The sequence below is a fragment of the Oncorhynchus kisutch genome, linkage group LG2 (genome assembly GCF_002021735.2).
Source record: "Oncorhynchus kisutch isolate 150728-3 linkage group LG2, Okis_V2, whole genome shotgun sequence".
In the NCBI taxonomy this organism is placed as follows: domain Eukaryota; kingdom Metazoa; phylum Chordata; class Actinopteri; order Salmoniformes; family Salmonidae; genus Oncorhynchus; species Oncorhynchus kisutch.
In genome coordinates, this window is record NC_034175.2 from 45774145 (window position 1) to 45790685 (window position 16541).

General features: G+C 42.1%; 1 protein-coding gene across 1 annotated transcript in view; it reads right to left on the reverse strand.

Annotated features, from left to right (window-relative positions):
• The window catches only part of LOC109867252 (aryl hydrocarbon receptor), a 50013-nt gene that overhangs the window by 31277 nt on the left and 2195 nt on the right, over positions 1–16541 (reverse strand). The window contains exon 2 of the mRNA XM_020456311.2: positions 11891–12078. Within this exon, the coding sequence (XP_020311900.1) occupies positions 11891–12078 (188 nt within the window). The remainder of the gene's footprint in view (positions 1–11890; positions 12079–16541) is intronic.

Sequence of the window (16541 nt, forward strand, 5' to 3'; positions counted from 1 at the left end):
TTGATGCTGCTGTGTTGTGCATGCTTCACTGTAGGGATGATGCCAGGTTTCCTCCAGACGTGACGCTTAGCCTTCAGGCCAAAGAGTTCAATATTGGTTTCATCAGACCAGAGAATCTTGTTTCTCATGGTCTGATAGTCCATTATGTGCCTTTTGGCAAATTCCAAGCGCGCTGTCATATACCTTTTTACTGAGGAGTGGCTTCCATCTGGCCACTCTACCATAAAGGCCTGATTAGTGGAGTGCTGCAGAGATGGTTGTCCTTCTGGAAGGTTCTCCCATCTTCACAGAGGAACTCTGGAGCCCTTCTCCCTCGATTGCTCAGTTTGGCCGAGCCAGCATCCAGCTCTATGAAGAGTCTTGGTGGTTTCAAACTTTTTCAATTTACGTCAATGCGGCAGAATTGTTTTGGTACCCTTCCCCAGATCTGTGCTTCAACACAATCCTGTCTCAGCGATCTATAGACAAATCCTTCAACCTCATGGCTTGTTTTTTTGCTCTGACGTGCACTGTCAACTGTGGGACCTTATACAGACAGTTGTGTGCTTTTCCAAATCATGTCCAATCAATTTAATTTACCACAGGTAAATCAAGTTGTAGAAACATCTCAAGGATGATCAATGGAAACAGGATGCCCCTGAGCTCAATTTCGAGTCTCTTAGCAAAGGGTCTGAATACTTATGTAAATAAGGTATTTCTGTTTATAATTTTTTATTTTTAATACATTTGCAAAAATGTCTAAAAACCTGTTTTTGCTTTGTCATTGTGGGGTATTGTGTGAAGATTGATGAGGATGTTAAAAAACTTCTTTTTTTTAAAATAAGGCTGTAACGTAACAAAAGGTGGAACAAGTCAAGGGGTCTGAATACTTTGCAAATGCTCTGTAAATCACTGACTTCCATGTGCACAAACATACATAGCCTTGTCCTATCAAAATATTTTTCTGCATAATATCCAATTATCTTCCCAACAACAGAAATATGACAAACATTAGGAACACCTGCTTTTTCCATGACATAGACTGACCTGGTGAATCCAGGTGAAAGCTATGATCCCTTAGCAAAGTCACCTGTTAAATCCACTTCAATCAGTGTAGATGAAGGGGAAGAAACAGATTCAATTAAAGAATGATTTTTAAGACTTGAGACAATTGAGGCATGGATTGTGTATAGTATGTATGCCATTCAGAGGCTGAATTGGCAAGACAAAATATTTAAGTGCCTTTGAACAGGGTATGGTAGTAGGTGCCAGACCCAACAGTTTGCGTGTGTCAAGAACTGCAAAGCTGCTGGGTTTTTCACGCTAAACAGTTTCCCGTGTGTATCAAGAACGGTCCACCACCCAACCAACTTGATACAAGTGCGGGAATCATTGGGGTCAACATGGACCAGCATCCCTGTGGAACGCTTGTAGAGTCCATGCCCCGAAGAATTGAGGCTGTTCTGAGGGCAAAAGGAGGTGCAATTCAACATTAGGAAGGTGTTCTTAAACGTCAATACAGAGACGAAGCGGAGTTGCAATTCACGAGATGTATGTGGCAGGGTCTACAGACAATCACGTAATACAAAGGGAAAACCAGCCACATTGTGGACACAAACATCTTGCTTCAGGACAAGCTAAACACCTTCGCCTGCTTTGAGGATAAATGTGAGGACAGAGACGAGAAGCAAGTACAGGGAGTGAATATTTAATCAATAACAGACATGAAACAAATCACGGACAGTGTCTGAACAAGGGAAACAAAATGACATTAATGCTGATACGGGGATCAAACTGAGGAATAGACAGATAAAGAAGGGGCAAATCAATAAAGTGATGGAGTCCAGGTGAGTCCAATGAAGTGCTGATGTGCGTAACGATGGTGTCAGGTGTGCGTAATGGTGGGCAGCCAGGCGTCCTCGAGCAACCAGAGAGGGGGAGCGGTAGCAGGCATGACAATAACAAAGGGCCACCGACGCGGCCCGCCACCAAGGGTTGTGGGCCCTCCTTCTCCGTGGTCGACGTGAGTAAGACATTTAAGCGTATTAACCCTCGCGACGGCATCCCTAGCCTTGTTCTCAGAGCATGCACATACCAGCTGTTTACGGAGATATTCAATCTCTCCCTATCCCAGTCTGCTGTCCCCACTTGCTTCAAGATGTCCAACATTATTCCTGTACCCAAGAAAGCAAAGGTAACTGAAATAAATTACCATTAAATGAGTAGCGCTCACTTCTGTCGGCTAGTTAAAGATCATATCACCTTACCTGACACCCTATACCGACTTCAATTTGCTTACCGCCCCAATAGATCCACAGACGATGCAATCGCCATCGCACTGCACACCGTCCTATTGCATCTGGACAAGAAGAATACCTATGTGAGAATGATGTTCATTGACTACAGCTCAGCATTCAAATCAAATCAACTGGGTCCTGGACTTCCTGACGGGCCACCCCCAGGTGGTGAAGGTAGGAAACAACACCTCCACTTCACTGATCCTCAACACAGGGGCCCCACAAGGGTACGCCTTCAACTCAATCATCAATTTTGCAGACGACACAACAGCAGCCTGATTACCAACAATGACGACACAGGAAAGAGGTGAGGGCCCTGGGAGAGTGGTGCCAGGAAAATAACCTCTCACTCAACGTCAACAAAACAAAGTATCTGATCGTGGACTTCAGGAAATAACAGAGGGAGCACGCCCCAATCCACATCGATGGGATCGCAGTAGAGAAGGTTAAAATCTTCAAGCTCCTCGGCATACACATCACCAACGATCTGAAATGGTCCACCCACACAGACAGTGTGCTGAAGAAAGCGCAACAGCACCTCTTCAGCCTCCTGAGGTTGAAGAGGCGCTGTTGCGCTTTCTTCACCACACTGTCACCACCACTAAAACCCTCACAAACTTTAACAGATACACAATTGAGAGCATCCTGTCGGGCTGTATCACCGCCTGGTACAGCAACTGCACCGCCAGCAACCGCAGGACTCTCCAGAGGGTGGTGCGGTCTGCCAAACGCATCATTGGGGGAAAACTACCTGTCCTCCTGGACACCTACAGCACCTGATGTCACAGGAAGGCTAAAAAGATCATCAAGGACATCAACCGCCTTGAGATAGGAGCTGTTTCTCTGTCTCTTTGTCCCAGCTTTGATGCACCTGTACTGACCTCGCCTTCTGGATGGTAGTGGGGTGAACAGGCAGTGGCTCGGGTGGTTGTTGTCCTTATTCTACTGTATTTTAGTCAATGTCACTCCGACATTGCTCAAACAAATGTACTTTTAGATTCAGGTGTATTGTTGTGAGCTGTTAGATACTACTGCACTGTTGGAGCAAGGAACACAAGCATTTAACTACACCTGCAATAACTTCAGATAAATATGTGTATGTGACCAATACAATTTGATTTGACATGAGTTAGATAATGCACATTACATACAAAACAGACACACACAAACAGAGAGAGAGAGAGAGAGAGAGAGAGAGAGAGAGAGAGAGTAGCACAATCACATGATGGTGCCGCAAAGTAGTATGGGTCGTACCTCGGTCACTCGCATAATTTCCATTGTTATCAACACTCCACAGACGCCACAGTGGACGTAGTGGAGTCACTAAACCTCAAGTCCAAATCGAGTCCCAAGTCCCCTGTGCTCGAGTCCAAGTCCGAGTCAACAATGGTCGAGTCACGAGTTGAGTACCAATCCCTATGGCTGAAGTCCAAGTCTCAGTGCTCGAGTCCTGGTCCAAGTGCTGAAGTCTGAGTCACTGGGTCCACTTTGACTCAAAATAAAGCTATTTACACAGTCAGATATAGTGTAATGGCAAGAGGAATTTAGTCAATAAATTGTTTGCTATTCCTTTTCATTTCTTTCTGTGCCACCAAATGTTTGCATATAGGCTAATGGTAATGATACCAGGGCCATGTTCAGTTGCGAAACGTTCTTGAACGTTGCAGATAGAAATTCAGAGGCATTTTTGTTCTACATAGCATATTTCTATCTGAACGTTCCAATAGGTTGCATCCTGTTGAACGCACCTCAAGTTGTTAGCAATAGTTAGCTAATGAGGTAACATGACTGAACAAGGTGTAGCCTAAACAAATGGTTTATGGTCCGGTCCGCAAGTAGCCTGGTTTTAGAACGGCCTGCAATATGCTTTATGAATGTAAAATGTGGCCCGAAAATGCATGATAGAAAGAGAATAACTTAACGCTGCTATTATAGGTCATATCTTTTGAACAGTAAGGGCTAGAATCAAGCAATCTTCTCTGAGAAAAAAAGTGAGACTTGGCAACATTGGCTACAGAACATGGCTATGAAATGTAGTGCGGAAAGTGGGAGGGTTGAGCCAGACTACAAATTCAAAGACAGACAACTTTATATACTCAACAGAGAGAAAAACATAGCTAGACTGTTATATTAAAATTAAACTCAATGCTGCTATTGTATTTAATTTTGTAAAGCAGCTTGTGTTTCTTGACCAGGCAACGGGTATCTAAAGCAAAGGTAAGCATAGGAGTCCCCTGCGCAATCTGAATAATCGGAGGCAGAGCGGAGACTGTCTGGCCACACTCATCGCTTGCTCCCCTGCAGCTCACGAGCTGATGTAGGCTGTGTGTGTCTGGTGTGGCATGTCCTTCCTACTGCTGAACAGAACTGCGCTGAGCTGCTGTGCTGCTAATATTAATTGTGCTTATCACTGAAAAGCTCTCAATCTCTCCAAAAACTCTTGTCCAGTACACTTAGTTGTCAGATTTAGATAATTTTGTCTCATCTTCTTTTAGTCAACCGAAATTTAAAAAAGTTTTTAGTTAGAGTTTTTTTCAGGGTCTTTTGAATCAGTTATATTCTCATCAATTGCCACTGAAAAATGTTTGACAAATATTTGAGTCACTATGTTTGTTGACAAAATGAACACTGACACACACAATTTACACATACTGTCACACCCTGATCTGTTTCACCTGTCTTAGTGCTTGTCTCCACCCCCCTCCAGGTGTCGCCCATCTTCCCCATTATTCCCAGGGCATTTATACCTGTGTTCTCTGTTTATCTGTTGCCAGTTCGTCTAGCGTGCTTTCCCATCTTCCTATTTCTTAAGTTCTGTTTCCTAGTTTTCTCCGTTCTGACTATTCTGCCAGGCCTGACTCTGAGCTTGCCTGCTATCCTGTACCTGCCTGACTCTGACCTGATCACGAACCCCTGTCTGTCCTCGACCTGTCCTTTGGCTGCCTCGTGTTCACAATAAATCATCTGAGAACTGTACTATCCACCTTCTGTGTCTGCATTTGGGTCATATCCTGAGCCGTGATACATACAGATAACTGCCGAAATAAAGAAACACTTGCGTAAATGAGGGATACAAAGTATATTGAAAGCAGGTGCTTCCACACAAGTGTGGCTCTTGAGTTAATAAAGCAATTTACATCCGATCATGTTTAGGGTCATGTAAAAAAAATGCCCAGTTGCCCATTATTTTAAATATCATAGCTACTGTAGAAGAAGAGATCTCTGCGACTTTGATAGAGGTGTCACAAAGGAACATAGCGGGCCTCTTGAGCTTTATGGCTGAATGTAGATTTCCCTCTAAATAGACATTCCCAAAATAAATTATTTTTCATGAGATGGCCATTAACAATAACTAGGAATGCTGCATAGTTCTTGAAAGGGATGGAATTTTTTGTTAAAAATAGTTAACATGTACTCATTTTGATGACATAAGCTCGAGTACATAGTACAAATATAATGAAAATATATTCAACAACTGTGGGTGAATAGGGCTTGAAATGACTGAAATGCTTTCTAAATATAGTAACAATCAAATTATAAATGAATTACTATAAGATTTCACTTTTCTTACAACTATAGAATAAATATGATCATATTTAGTGAAAGTACAAATTTGGCCCCATTTCATATAACTGACGACAGAGCATTTTCTGCCAAGCCTCCTCTGAGCAACGCAGAGACACCATTCTAATGTCTGCAGACTCGTTATAACTTCAGTTTTATGCAAAAGGTCATTTCGTCCCTCTGTGACCAAGGGAAAGTGGTCGTGTTTCAATTCTACAAAATGATGTTGAGAGTATCACAGTGAGATGAAACCACGATTGGATTTTCTCTGTCGCTTAGAGGTAGAGAAAATGTATTATTTTTTCTGGATAGGCCAGAAAACCAGTCAAAGTCCCCTAAATAGGGTTAGGGTGTGTGTGTGTGTGTGTGTGTCTCAGCCATCAGATCTCAGCGCAATCTGGCGCGGTGCATGAGACAGCGTTTTCCACCATCATACATTTTTTATTTTTTTACATTTCTTGTGGAAGAATGGTGTCGCATCCCTGCAATAGAGTTCTAGACACTTGTAAAATCTATGCCAAGGCGCATTGAAGCGGTTCTGGCAGGTTGTGGTAGCCCAACGCCCTATTAAGACAATTTATGTTGGTGTTTCCTTTATTTTGGCAGTTACCTGTCTATTAGGACCGTATCTATTCAACTTCCTGTAAGCCAAGTGAAAGCCCAGACTCACTGAAAGTTCAACAGTATGATGTTTGTTCCTCCACTCCCACTTTGGGACAGGGATGTTTTTCCTGCTGAAAATGGACTCCCAGGAGGGAGGATAGAGGAGGAGGTGTGTGCCGGGGCCGGGGGATAGGGTAACTTTCTGAACCTTCACCTCTGACTCTGAGTGCAGAGAGGAGAGAGGAGGGGAAGGGAGCTGGCTCATTATTTTAATTCTTCTGCCACTCATTCTTTTCCAAATTGTTAAAGAATAGAGCCACTTAGGCATTGAGCATCAAAGAAGTGTAGACACTCAACAAACCAACTGTGTATGAAGCATGTATAGCTATCATCCATTGTGTATTAAAAATACCTCCTACAAGTATCTAAAAAAAGTCAGGGCAGCTTTTCTACTCACTACCATCTGTCTGCGTGATTTAGAGGTGCCAACAAAATGCCAGAGGAACAACACAACTGAGAGAGAGAGAGATTACACAGATCCACAAAGTATTTGAAAACAAATCCAATTTTGATAAACTCCCATATCTACTGGGTGAAATACCACAGTGTGCCATCACAGCAGCAATATTTGTGACCTGTCGACACAAGAAAAGGGCAACCACTGAAGAACAAACACCATTGTAAATGCAACCCATATTTATGTTTATTTATTTTCCCCTTTTGTACTTGAACTATTTGCACATTGCTACAACACTGTATATAGATATAATATGACATTTCAAATGTCTTTATTATTTTGGAATTTCTGTGTGTATAATGTTTACTGTTTATTTTTATTGTTTATTTCACTTTTGTTAATGATCTACTTCACTTGCTTTGGCAATGTTAACATATGTTTGCCATTCCAATAAATATCTTAAATTGAGAGAGAGGAGAGAGAGAGAGAGAGAGAGAGAGAGAGAGAGAGAGAGGAGAGAGAGAGAGAGAGCGAGAAAGAGAGAGAAAGAGAGAGAGAGAAAGAGAGAGAGAGAAAGAGAGAGAGAGAATTGCCTCCCTCACAGACACCTTTATCATTCTCCTCTTTATCCACTTTAACAGTGCAGACCAGAATCATCCTTCAGGCCTTCATAGCTCAACAGGGGGAATTAAACATGAATGGAACACAGTTTATGAATCACCGGGTCACACGCTTACCCCACGCAAAGGTGACATAAGAACTTCTCTATGACAGGGAATATAAATCAAGGGGTGAGAGGGCGCAATGACATATGAGGAGGAGTCAACTCTCTTTAGGAACGTCATCACCTCTGGTTTGAGATGAGCAGAGCTGTGATTCGTCTTTCAACACTTTCAAACCGATCCATTCTTTAAATCAGCGAGTCTTACACTGTACACAGACCAGGGACTTTCCAGAGCTAAATAGAGTGTGAGAAGAGAGGGATACACTTTAAATAACTAGTTCTAACAGCTCATAAATCTATGGGATGTGAGCTTGTCAATGCCTAGCCCACTACAGGACCTCATGTTGGCGCCTATGGCGGTAGAGGTTGAGGGCTGAGTTATTGAGGATTCACTGAGAATGTGAAGAAAGAAGTCATTGGTTTTCTAAAGCTGAAACTGCCCATTGACGCTCACCAATGGCCAGGGTTATGGTTCTGGCCAGGGTTGAGAGTGTAAGAAGACATGGAGACTGAGAGGATATGGTGGCTGTGCCAGAGGCGCCAAAGTAACTGACTCAGCAATTCCTCTGCCAACGCTCCGGCTTTGATGTCTGTTAACCCTCAATGGCTGCCATGTTGAGGTTGTTGGAGTTGGTTTTTGAACGATTAGGCATCTTATGAGTCACTGGACATTGCTCTGCATGATGTAGAAGCAAACATTTGGTATGTGACTGTCCCGATCCCAGTCAATCATTGTTAGGTAATATGGGCCAGTGGCCAACGCTTATGTAAATTCCACCTCTGCTGTGCTCAACACTCAATTAATCGATATGATTAAGTTAAGTGGCAGCCTGTGATGTTTTAAGTAGTATCCATTACGTTTTTTTATTGTATAATATGTTGTGTGATTTGGGGATGTGATTCCTCTGGGGAGGGGGGGGGTAACGTAACGACTGTTGAGGATGTGCTCTTTCCCTTCTATCAGATTCCTAGCATGCCATGCACTCTTAAGTAGCTTTCTCTCGCCAATGTGCCGAGAGCAGTGAAACATACCTGTCTGTTTCAGGACTCTTTCCTTCAGATTATCATCACCACAACAACACAAGGTAAAAAAAAGAGTTAAAGATTTGATGATCTGAAATTCCAAGAAAGAGAGTTGGAGAGATGGACCACGATGACATGGTTCCTTTTCCGAGATACAGTACTGGCTCAAGACAGATGCTGATTGGAGTATTGAGCTATAACTTACGTCGTTTTTTTTATTTTCGTCTCAGGAATTACGTTAGCCATTGCCTGTTTATGTAAGTATTTTTATAGCCACGTTCCCTATTATAGCCATGACGTAACAGAGAGATTCACTGATGTATGGTATTGAAACTATACAGCATGATAACAAAAACATCCCGTTATGTTGTCTACCAAGTGCATTATTGGCGACACGTTTGTTGTGTCTGCGTCGAAAGTAAAAATGGCCCCAAAGGCTTCAAATATTTAGGTGACCCAGGTTAGACAAACAGAGTGACAGGGGCAGGCCTGGGCACATTTCTACAGATGCAACAACATCTTGATTTATTCATGTCCGCGCTCTGAGGCTGTCCTGCTGCCAACCCACTAGGGGAGTGCAGACTTTCAACAGTACATAAAAATAGTCACGGAACAAGGAAATACAAGATAGCGCTTTCAGATGTGTTTACAAATGGCCCTTGTTCAGGGAAATTAGTTGGAATCAGGGCCTATCGTGCCATAGTAGGATTGTTGTGATTCTGGGAGCCAAAGGAAGGTCTAGCACTGCTGTGTATGCTGCGTTGGAGATTCTAGTTCAATCGTTGTCATGTTGTTATGTCCTGGGTCAGCTGATGCTCTGCAGTCAACCACACAACGTTTCCTCTAGTTTTTCCTCCACAAGAGTCTTGGGTTTCTTACGGCATCTTTGTATTCTCCTTGGGTTATTTTCACACTGACAGAATGTACACAACACCATTTATTCACTCTGTCCTTAACTACTTTGTAATACGGAGGCTGCACTGATCTTTAATGACATATAAGTTCTTAATTGTCTGTTGACAGTGCTTGACTTGGGATGGAAGAAATGCAGGAGCTGTCTTTTTCCAAGTGAGACCATTAGATTATGTTAACCGACATTCACACGTTACATTATGCTATAGAGATCTCTGATTATTCACTGTAAACAGTTTACATATTTTCCATGACTTCTCCATGAAATTTCATGACTATTATTATAACCTACATGAAAAAGTAAGTCTTATTGACACTACAAAGCTGCTGTGTCTGATCCCACGTAGACCTACCACCTCCTGCTGTTGTGCCCTTGATCAAGGCACTTAGCCCCCCACATACAGTTGAAGTCAGAAGTTTACATACACTTAGGTTGGAATCATTAAAACTCGTTTTTTCAACCACCACACAATCCGTGTTAACAAACTATAGTTTTTGCAAGTCGGTTATGACATCTACTGTGTGCATGACACAAGTAATTTTTCCAACAATTGTTTACAGACAGATTATTTCACTTATAATTCACTGTATCACAATTCCAGTAGGTCAGAAGTTTACATACACTAAGTAGACTGTGCCTTTTAACAGCTTGGAAAATACCTGAAAATTATATCATGGCTTTAGAAGCTTCTGATAGGCTAATTGACATCATTTGAGTCAATTGGAGGTGTACCTGTGGATGTACTTCAAGGCCTACCTTCAAACTCAGCGTCTCTTTGCTTAAAATCAAGGGAAAATCAAAAGAAATCGGCCAAGACCTCAGAAAATAAATTGTAGACCTCCACAAGTCTGGTTCATCCTTGGGAGAAATGTCCAAACGCCTGAAGGTACCATGTTCATCTGTACAAACAATAGTACGCAAGTATAAACACCATGGGACCACGCAGCCGTCATACCGCTCAGAAAGGAGACGCTTTCTGTTTCCTAGAGATTAACGTACAGTGGGGCAAAAAAGTATTTAGTCAGCCACCAATTGTGCAAGTTCTCCCACTTAAAAAGATGAGAGAGGCCTGTAATTTTCATCATAGGTACACTTCAACTATGACAGACAAAATGAGAAAAAAAATCCAGAAAATCACATTGTAGGATTTTTTTTTTTTAAAACTGAGTAAATGTATTTGGCTAAGGTGTAAGTAAACTTCCAACTTCAACTGTGGAACTGCACTGTTAGTCATTTGTTGTCAAAATCTGGTCAACCCTCCATATGGAGAGCTCCTGGGTGTGCAGGCTTGGCTTTTTCAACATTACAACCAAAAACTTTTATCTTTGTAAAATGATTCCCTCATTCAATAAATCACGGATCAAATGGACAAGGTAGACTACTTCAAGCACAATATCTAACTCGGCATGTTAATATATAAAGCTCAAATATTCATGTTTTGGGGGAGATCTATGCACAGCAAGTTATTTGTCAATTCAGTTACATGGCTACTGTTTAATAGAGCTTTCCAATGGTACAGATTTATTTAGGCTCTACCGTGCCAGTGGAAAGGCAACAACAAAATGAATGCTTAGTTAGCTATAGTTAACTAGCGACATAACTGCTACAAGTTATGTTTTGAATTGGTGATCAAGTTAGTCTGTCATTATTTTATACCTGCTGCTGTCGATCTTAAATAAATACAAGCATTTCGCTACACCCACAATAACATCTGCTAAACATGTGTATGTGACAAATAAAATGTAATTTGATTTGAAATGTTGCGCTCTCTCTCCTTGGGCAATGGCCTACTCGCACTGGCACACATGCAGAACCACAGACATACTGAAGGGTCATTCCTATAATGGCTGATATGTCGTTTAAAAAAAAAATTATATTGATCATATTTAAAAGTGTGCCTTCATGAATTACATGAACAACAATTATTCAACTAATTTCCATGACCTTTGATGACCTTAAAAACCATAACTTGACAACTTGGTACAGCGCCTCATGTCATTCAGGCTGGCACATTTTCAATCTGGTTCAATCTCAAACAGCCTACTGTCACTCACAGATTCACAGACTAGCTGAAAATAAATTCGAACAAAGCGGAATCAGGAAATGAATGCCTACTCTCCATTGCTATTCAATGAAGATCCCGCCTTCATTCCGCTTTGGTCAACCTTTTTGCCTCGGTGTGTGAATCTGGGCCAGCGATAGGCTACTTTGCTTCTATAGAGGAGCTGGTACACAGTTCCCCAAAAATGTGAAGTGCCGGTATGGCGCTCCGGACAGCTCCAGCCCAACCATGAATTTGGTACTTGACTGGCACTTGAGCTGACACTCACCTTTGAAGAAGCTCTTGACCTTCAGGTACCCAACGCTGAGGCGGAGCACGGAGAGTTTGTCCAGGCGAGAGCACACATCCTCAGGGAATGGTAGAAGGCCCGTCAGCCTGTCCAGCTCCCCGTTCAGCCGATCCCGGTGGCGTTTGGAAGGGTTCGACTTGACCACTTCTGGAGCAGGGGTTTTCTTGCTGAGGGGCAAAGAGACATTATCATTGTGGTTAGTTTGTTGTAAAATGCACTGTACTTCATAATGGCCAGTGTACACATCACACTTTAGACTTTAGCTTACCTAAAATATGTCAATGACACATGTTATTATAGCTAAATGTCATAAGCTTTAAATGCTTGGCAAGAGTGACATCCACTAAAACAGCTTCCTGTGATGAAATAAGAAGCATGAATCATTTAACAAAGGAAACATTTCGTAACACTTTCATAAGCAGAGGGGAACAGGAACTTTAAAAACTAAATTAACCAAGACCGACTCACTTCAGTCATCCTTGCCTGCAGGCCCTGCCAGGGCATAGCATTTTCTGAGTTTGGGGTACGATAGGGAGGTACAGTTCGTAAACAATTTGTTATTTTTTGAACAACTTCAATTTCTTTTTGCATGCGACTCTTTCATTTTAGTTGTTCATGTGACCTGCTGCTGGCCGTAATGAGTCCTACAGCAGGATTAATACGAGCTCCCCCAGCTCAGCCGCTCCTACCAACAACTGTCTATCACGTGCACACAGAAAATAGTTCATGCTGCAGACCGCATAGAGAAGGAAAAGGCATATATAGAACTCATAACTGATTACATGATGCAAAAACGAATGCAATTCATTGATTATTGTTTGTTATTGATGGACACAGCTTTCTACCCAAACATACATAGGCTGCCTCTGCTCAACACTCGAACTTGTGATCGAACTAATCATTTGGGGGGCTTCTGGAGTCTCCCTCCCACAGTCAAGCAATGGCATTACGTCAAGAGTCGTTCACAATCTAGTCCGTTTGCGGCCGCAATTAGAACTTGTTTCAAAGGTATCAAGAAATAATAGTTTTATTTGTATGCCTAGCAATCACAACTGTACATAGTTTGAAGCACACTTTCAGAATTCTCAGTCACAAACGACAGCTCCAATAAGCCCCCCGTGGCGAAGTAGAGGCTTGTAGAATCATGATTCTTTCACGTTTTTAGTCCATCGTTCGCCGGTAGTGGGTCCTGCGTGCTCTAGGCATTACTGAATCAAATAAACAAATTCATGTTTTTTTGACTGAATGAGTTGAAAAGTCGGTAAAAACACCCAAACTTCCCATCACTGGTGTATGACACACTAATAAAAACATGAACAGTATCGAAACCCAGTGAGCAATAGTGGTGCACCGCACACAGTATTGAAACCCACTGAGCAATGTGGTACGCCACTCTTGCCCGAAAGCAGGAAAGACGATGCAACTCATAAACGTGACTAATAAACATAGTGAAGCACACTGTTTTATAATGTGAGTCATCATGCATCATTAGCCTACTGAGATAGGAGTCAGACGAGACAATCGCAGCGCCTGAGGCCAGAGGGATGGCCTGCTTTAAGTAGAAAAGCGTTGAACACCCTACAGTGCATCTGCTGGCATGCACTATACAAATATCACTCCTCTCTACAGTTTATCCAATATTAAACGTCCTGCAATGCAAAAAAAAAGCCTGTATTGGAATAGTGGAAAAATTACAATTAACAAAGATGGACAGTTATTAATGTCTACAAACGTTCACATCTATTTAATAATTCCAATGCAACCTTGAGGCCTTATATTAGTTGTTTTTTTCTAATTTCCACTGTGTCAAAACCAAGTATTTTTGGCCACATCAGAGGCTACTCATGGTCTTTGTTTGTTTTGTTGAGCTCATGTTCTATTTCACTTCAGGAGCAACTGTGTGATGAAGTCTTGGGACCACCATTGTTGACCACCACACATGGCATTAATTGCAAATCAGACACACATGCTCAGGCTCAAGCCAAGCATGCTGGGACTGGAAGAGAGGGAGGGAGATGACACATACCCTAAACCCAAACCATGGGAGTCAGGAGGCTACAACTCCCCTCACACCTGCTGGAGCAAAAGTGGACGACTTCAGTACACCATTAAACGTTTTCAAATGTGGGTTAAGGGTTGGAGGAGTGGCAGCTGCTATTTATCTCAAGGGCTTTGTTCAAACAGTGCCTGTAACACATACTGTAACAGTAAGACAATGAATCCTCAGGGGACAAAAAGCATATTCACACCAACTGGAGAAAAACCATGATAAGTGGACTATATAAGGTTATATCCATTTCAATACAACAGTCCAACTCAACACAAAACCCAACCCAAACTAGTGTAGGCTAGTGAACAGCAGGAGATAACAGCTGCTGGTCAGGTTCAACAACCACACATCTCCCCTTCTCCCAAATTCAAGGGTTCCACCTTCCTCACAGAGCTGTTTCTCCCATACTTTGTGTGACTTTCCCATTACAGAAACGGCCGATGATCATAGGTATAGGTTTTTTCCCCTCTTCCCTATTGAATTTCCTGCAGGGAATACAGCCATAATTCAATTCCTGCCTTAGACCCAAGCAATACCTAACCAGAAATAGAGTAAGACTGACCTCACTTTTCAAAAACGCCTGCGGAGACAAATGCCAGTATTCAGACCCATTTTTTCCACCTTCGGTTGCAGTGCATCATGGGACTCCAGACACAGACAATCAGGGCAGTCATTGTTAGAGTTAGAGCAAACTAGGTTTACCTCATCTCTCTCTCATGGAGAGTCTATTTAAAGTGCAAAATTACATGGCTGAACCCAAAGACCCTTCACTCTGATTCAAAGGGATTCATGTTGCACAGAGTACGTTGTAATGCAATCGGGATGCTTTTGTCTGCTCAAAGTGGGTGGTTTGGGGATCATGAAAGTATTTTGAACAGGCCGAGAATACATCAAAAAATGTGTAGGATGCACCCACAACTACAATCATGCAATCAGATCTAACAACTTTGAAACCATGGACTTATTCAGCCACATGGTGGACTGGAGTGGACACTCACTCAAACAGCACATGACATTTAGCATAAACAGCACAAAAACACCCTAATGAAGGACAGCTTACTACACTACAGAAACACTGAAGAAAAGGCTACACACACAGAGAGCTACTTTATTTCACAATATCCACTCGCCGACATCTTCCTTCCATGTATCTGTTCCTGAGGTGCTCTGAACATTCCTTGCACCTAAGCTCTGTTAGTTGCGGATGAAAATGGATTGATCTGTTTCATCCGCTACGGCTCCACACCACCGTAACGTATGGACACCCCACTTCAAGTTGTCCTGTAGCCAGCCAGGAGGGCATCTCTCCTGGCAAGGAAACTGAGTGAGCCCCCCTCTCCACAAACCCCCAGGGAGCTGCAGTCTGATCAGCTGATCCCTACCACTAGAAAGACTGAGGGCTGCTGCCTATACGAAGAAGAAAGCCTGGCTATGAAGGCTGGTATCACGATGGTATTACCATCCTTGTTACTCTGTTCAAAGAAACTGTCTCTTGTCTCGAACTAAAAACCCATTCCCCAGATCAGGCGGGGCAACATAAAAGAGACAGTGTAGCGTTATTAAGCATTATTTAAGGTTGAAAGTAGAGTGGGGTTTTTTCTCCACATAAACAACAGTAGCACACTCAGGTACATTATTCATCTAAACGTTTGTTAAAATATGTCTTTGGTCTGACATGTAGGCTGCAGTTAGAACGAACTGGTCCTAGTGAATTTCTGTTGTGGCCTAAGTTCAGCTGAGAACAGTGACTTGATGTATACAGTTGAGGCTGTTGTGGAGGCCTCCCTGTAGATATGAGACAACCATAGAACAATAAGCCATTATGCTGTTGTGCATAAGATTTGTTTTGGCTTTCTGCCTCACCTCTATCAGCTAGACTTTGTGTACACACACACACCTACCTTTCCCCCATTGTTAGCTAGTAGAGACATACTAATCCCCCTACCTCGCTGTTGGCCAACAATAATGTTGTCACCAGCAGAACATGGTAAGCACTCTCATAATAAGCTTTTTGTCGTGTTCTGAAACAGATTAACAACTGTAACACCATACAAATCATTGGAAATCTACTTATGAACAGTGTGTTCTGCCACAAAATTGAACATTCAATAATACATTTTATCTTAATCATCCGTAACTCTCTCACACTCACAAACGGATACAAACACACACATGCTACTTAAGCTAACATGCAAACACACACACACACACACACACACCTTCCCACAATCTTTCCCACAAAGACTTTAATGACCTTAAGGAAATAATGAAGTCATATTGTCACACAGTGGGCTCTGGGAGTAATCACAACCTGATGTAGAAATGTCTCAGATATACTGTATATGTTAAACACTTTATATCAGGTAGGCAACTTAACTATGCAATTACAATAGTACTAATGTGTAAGTTGTCCATGTACTTTTCAATTGTACATTTAGAGGCCTAACAGAACAATCTGTCATTTATATTGAAAGAATAGTTACAGTGACTAAAAATATTATATTGGATATCTTTACTGTAATGCACATATTTGGTCTAACATGATTAGGCATATAACAAGTTGTAGAATGCTTTAACTTA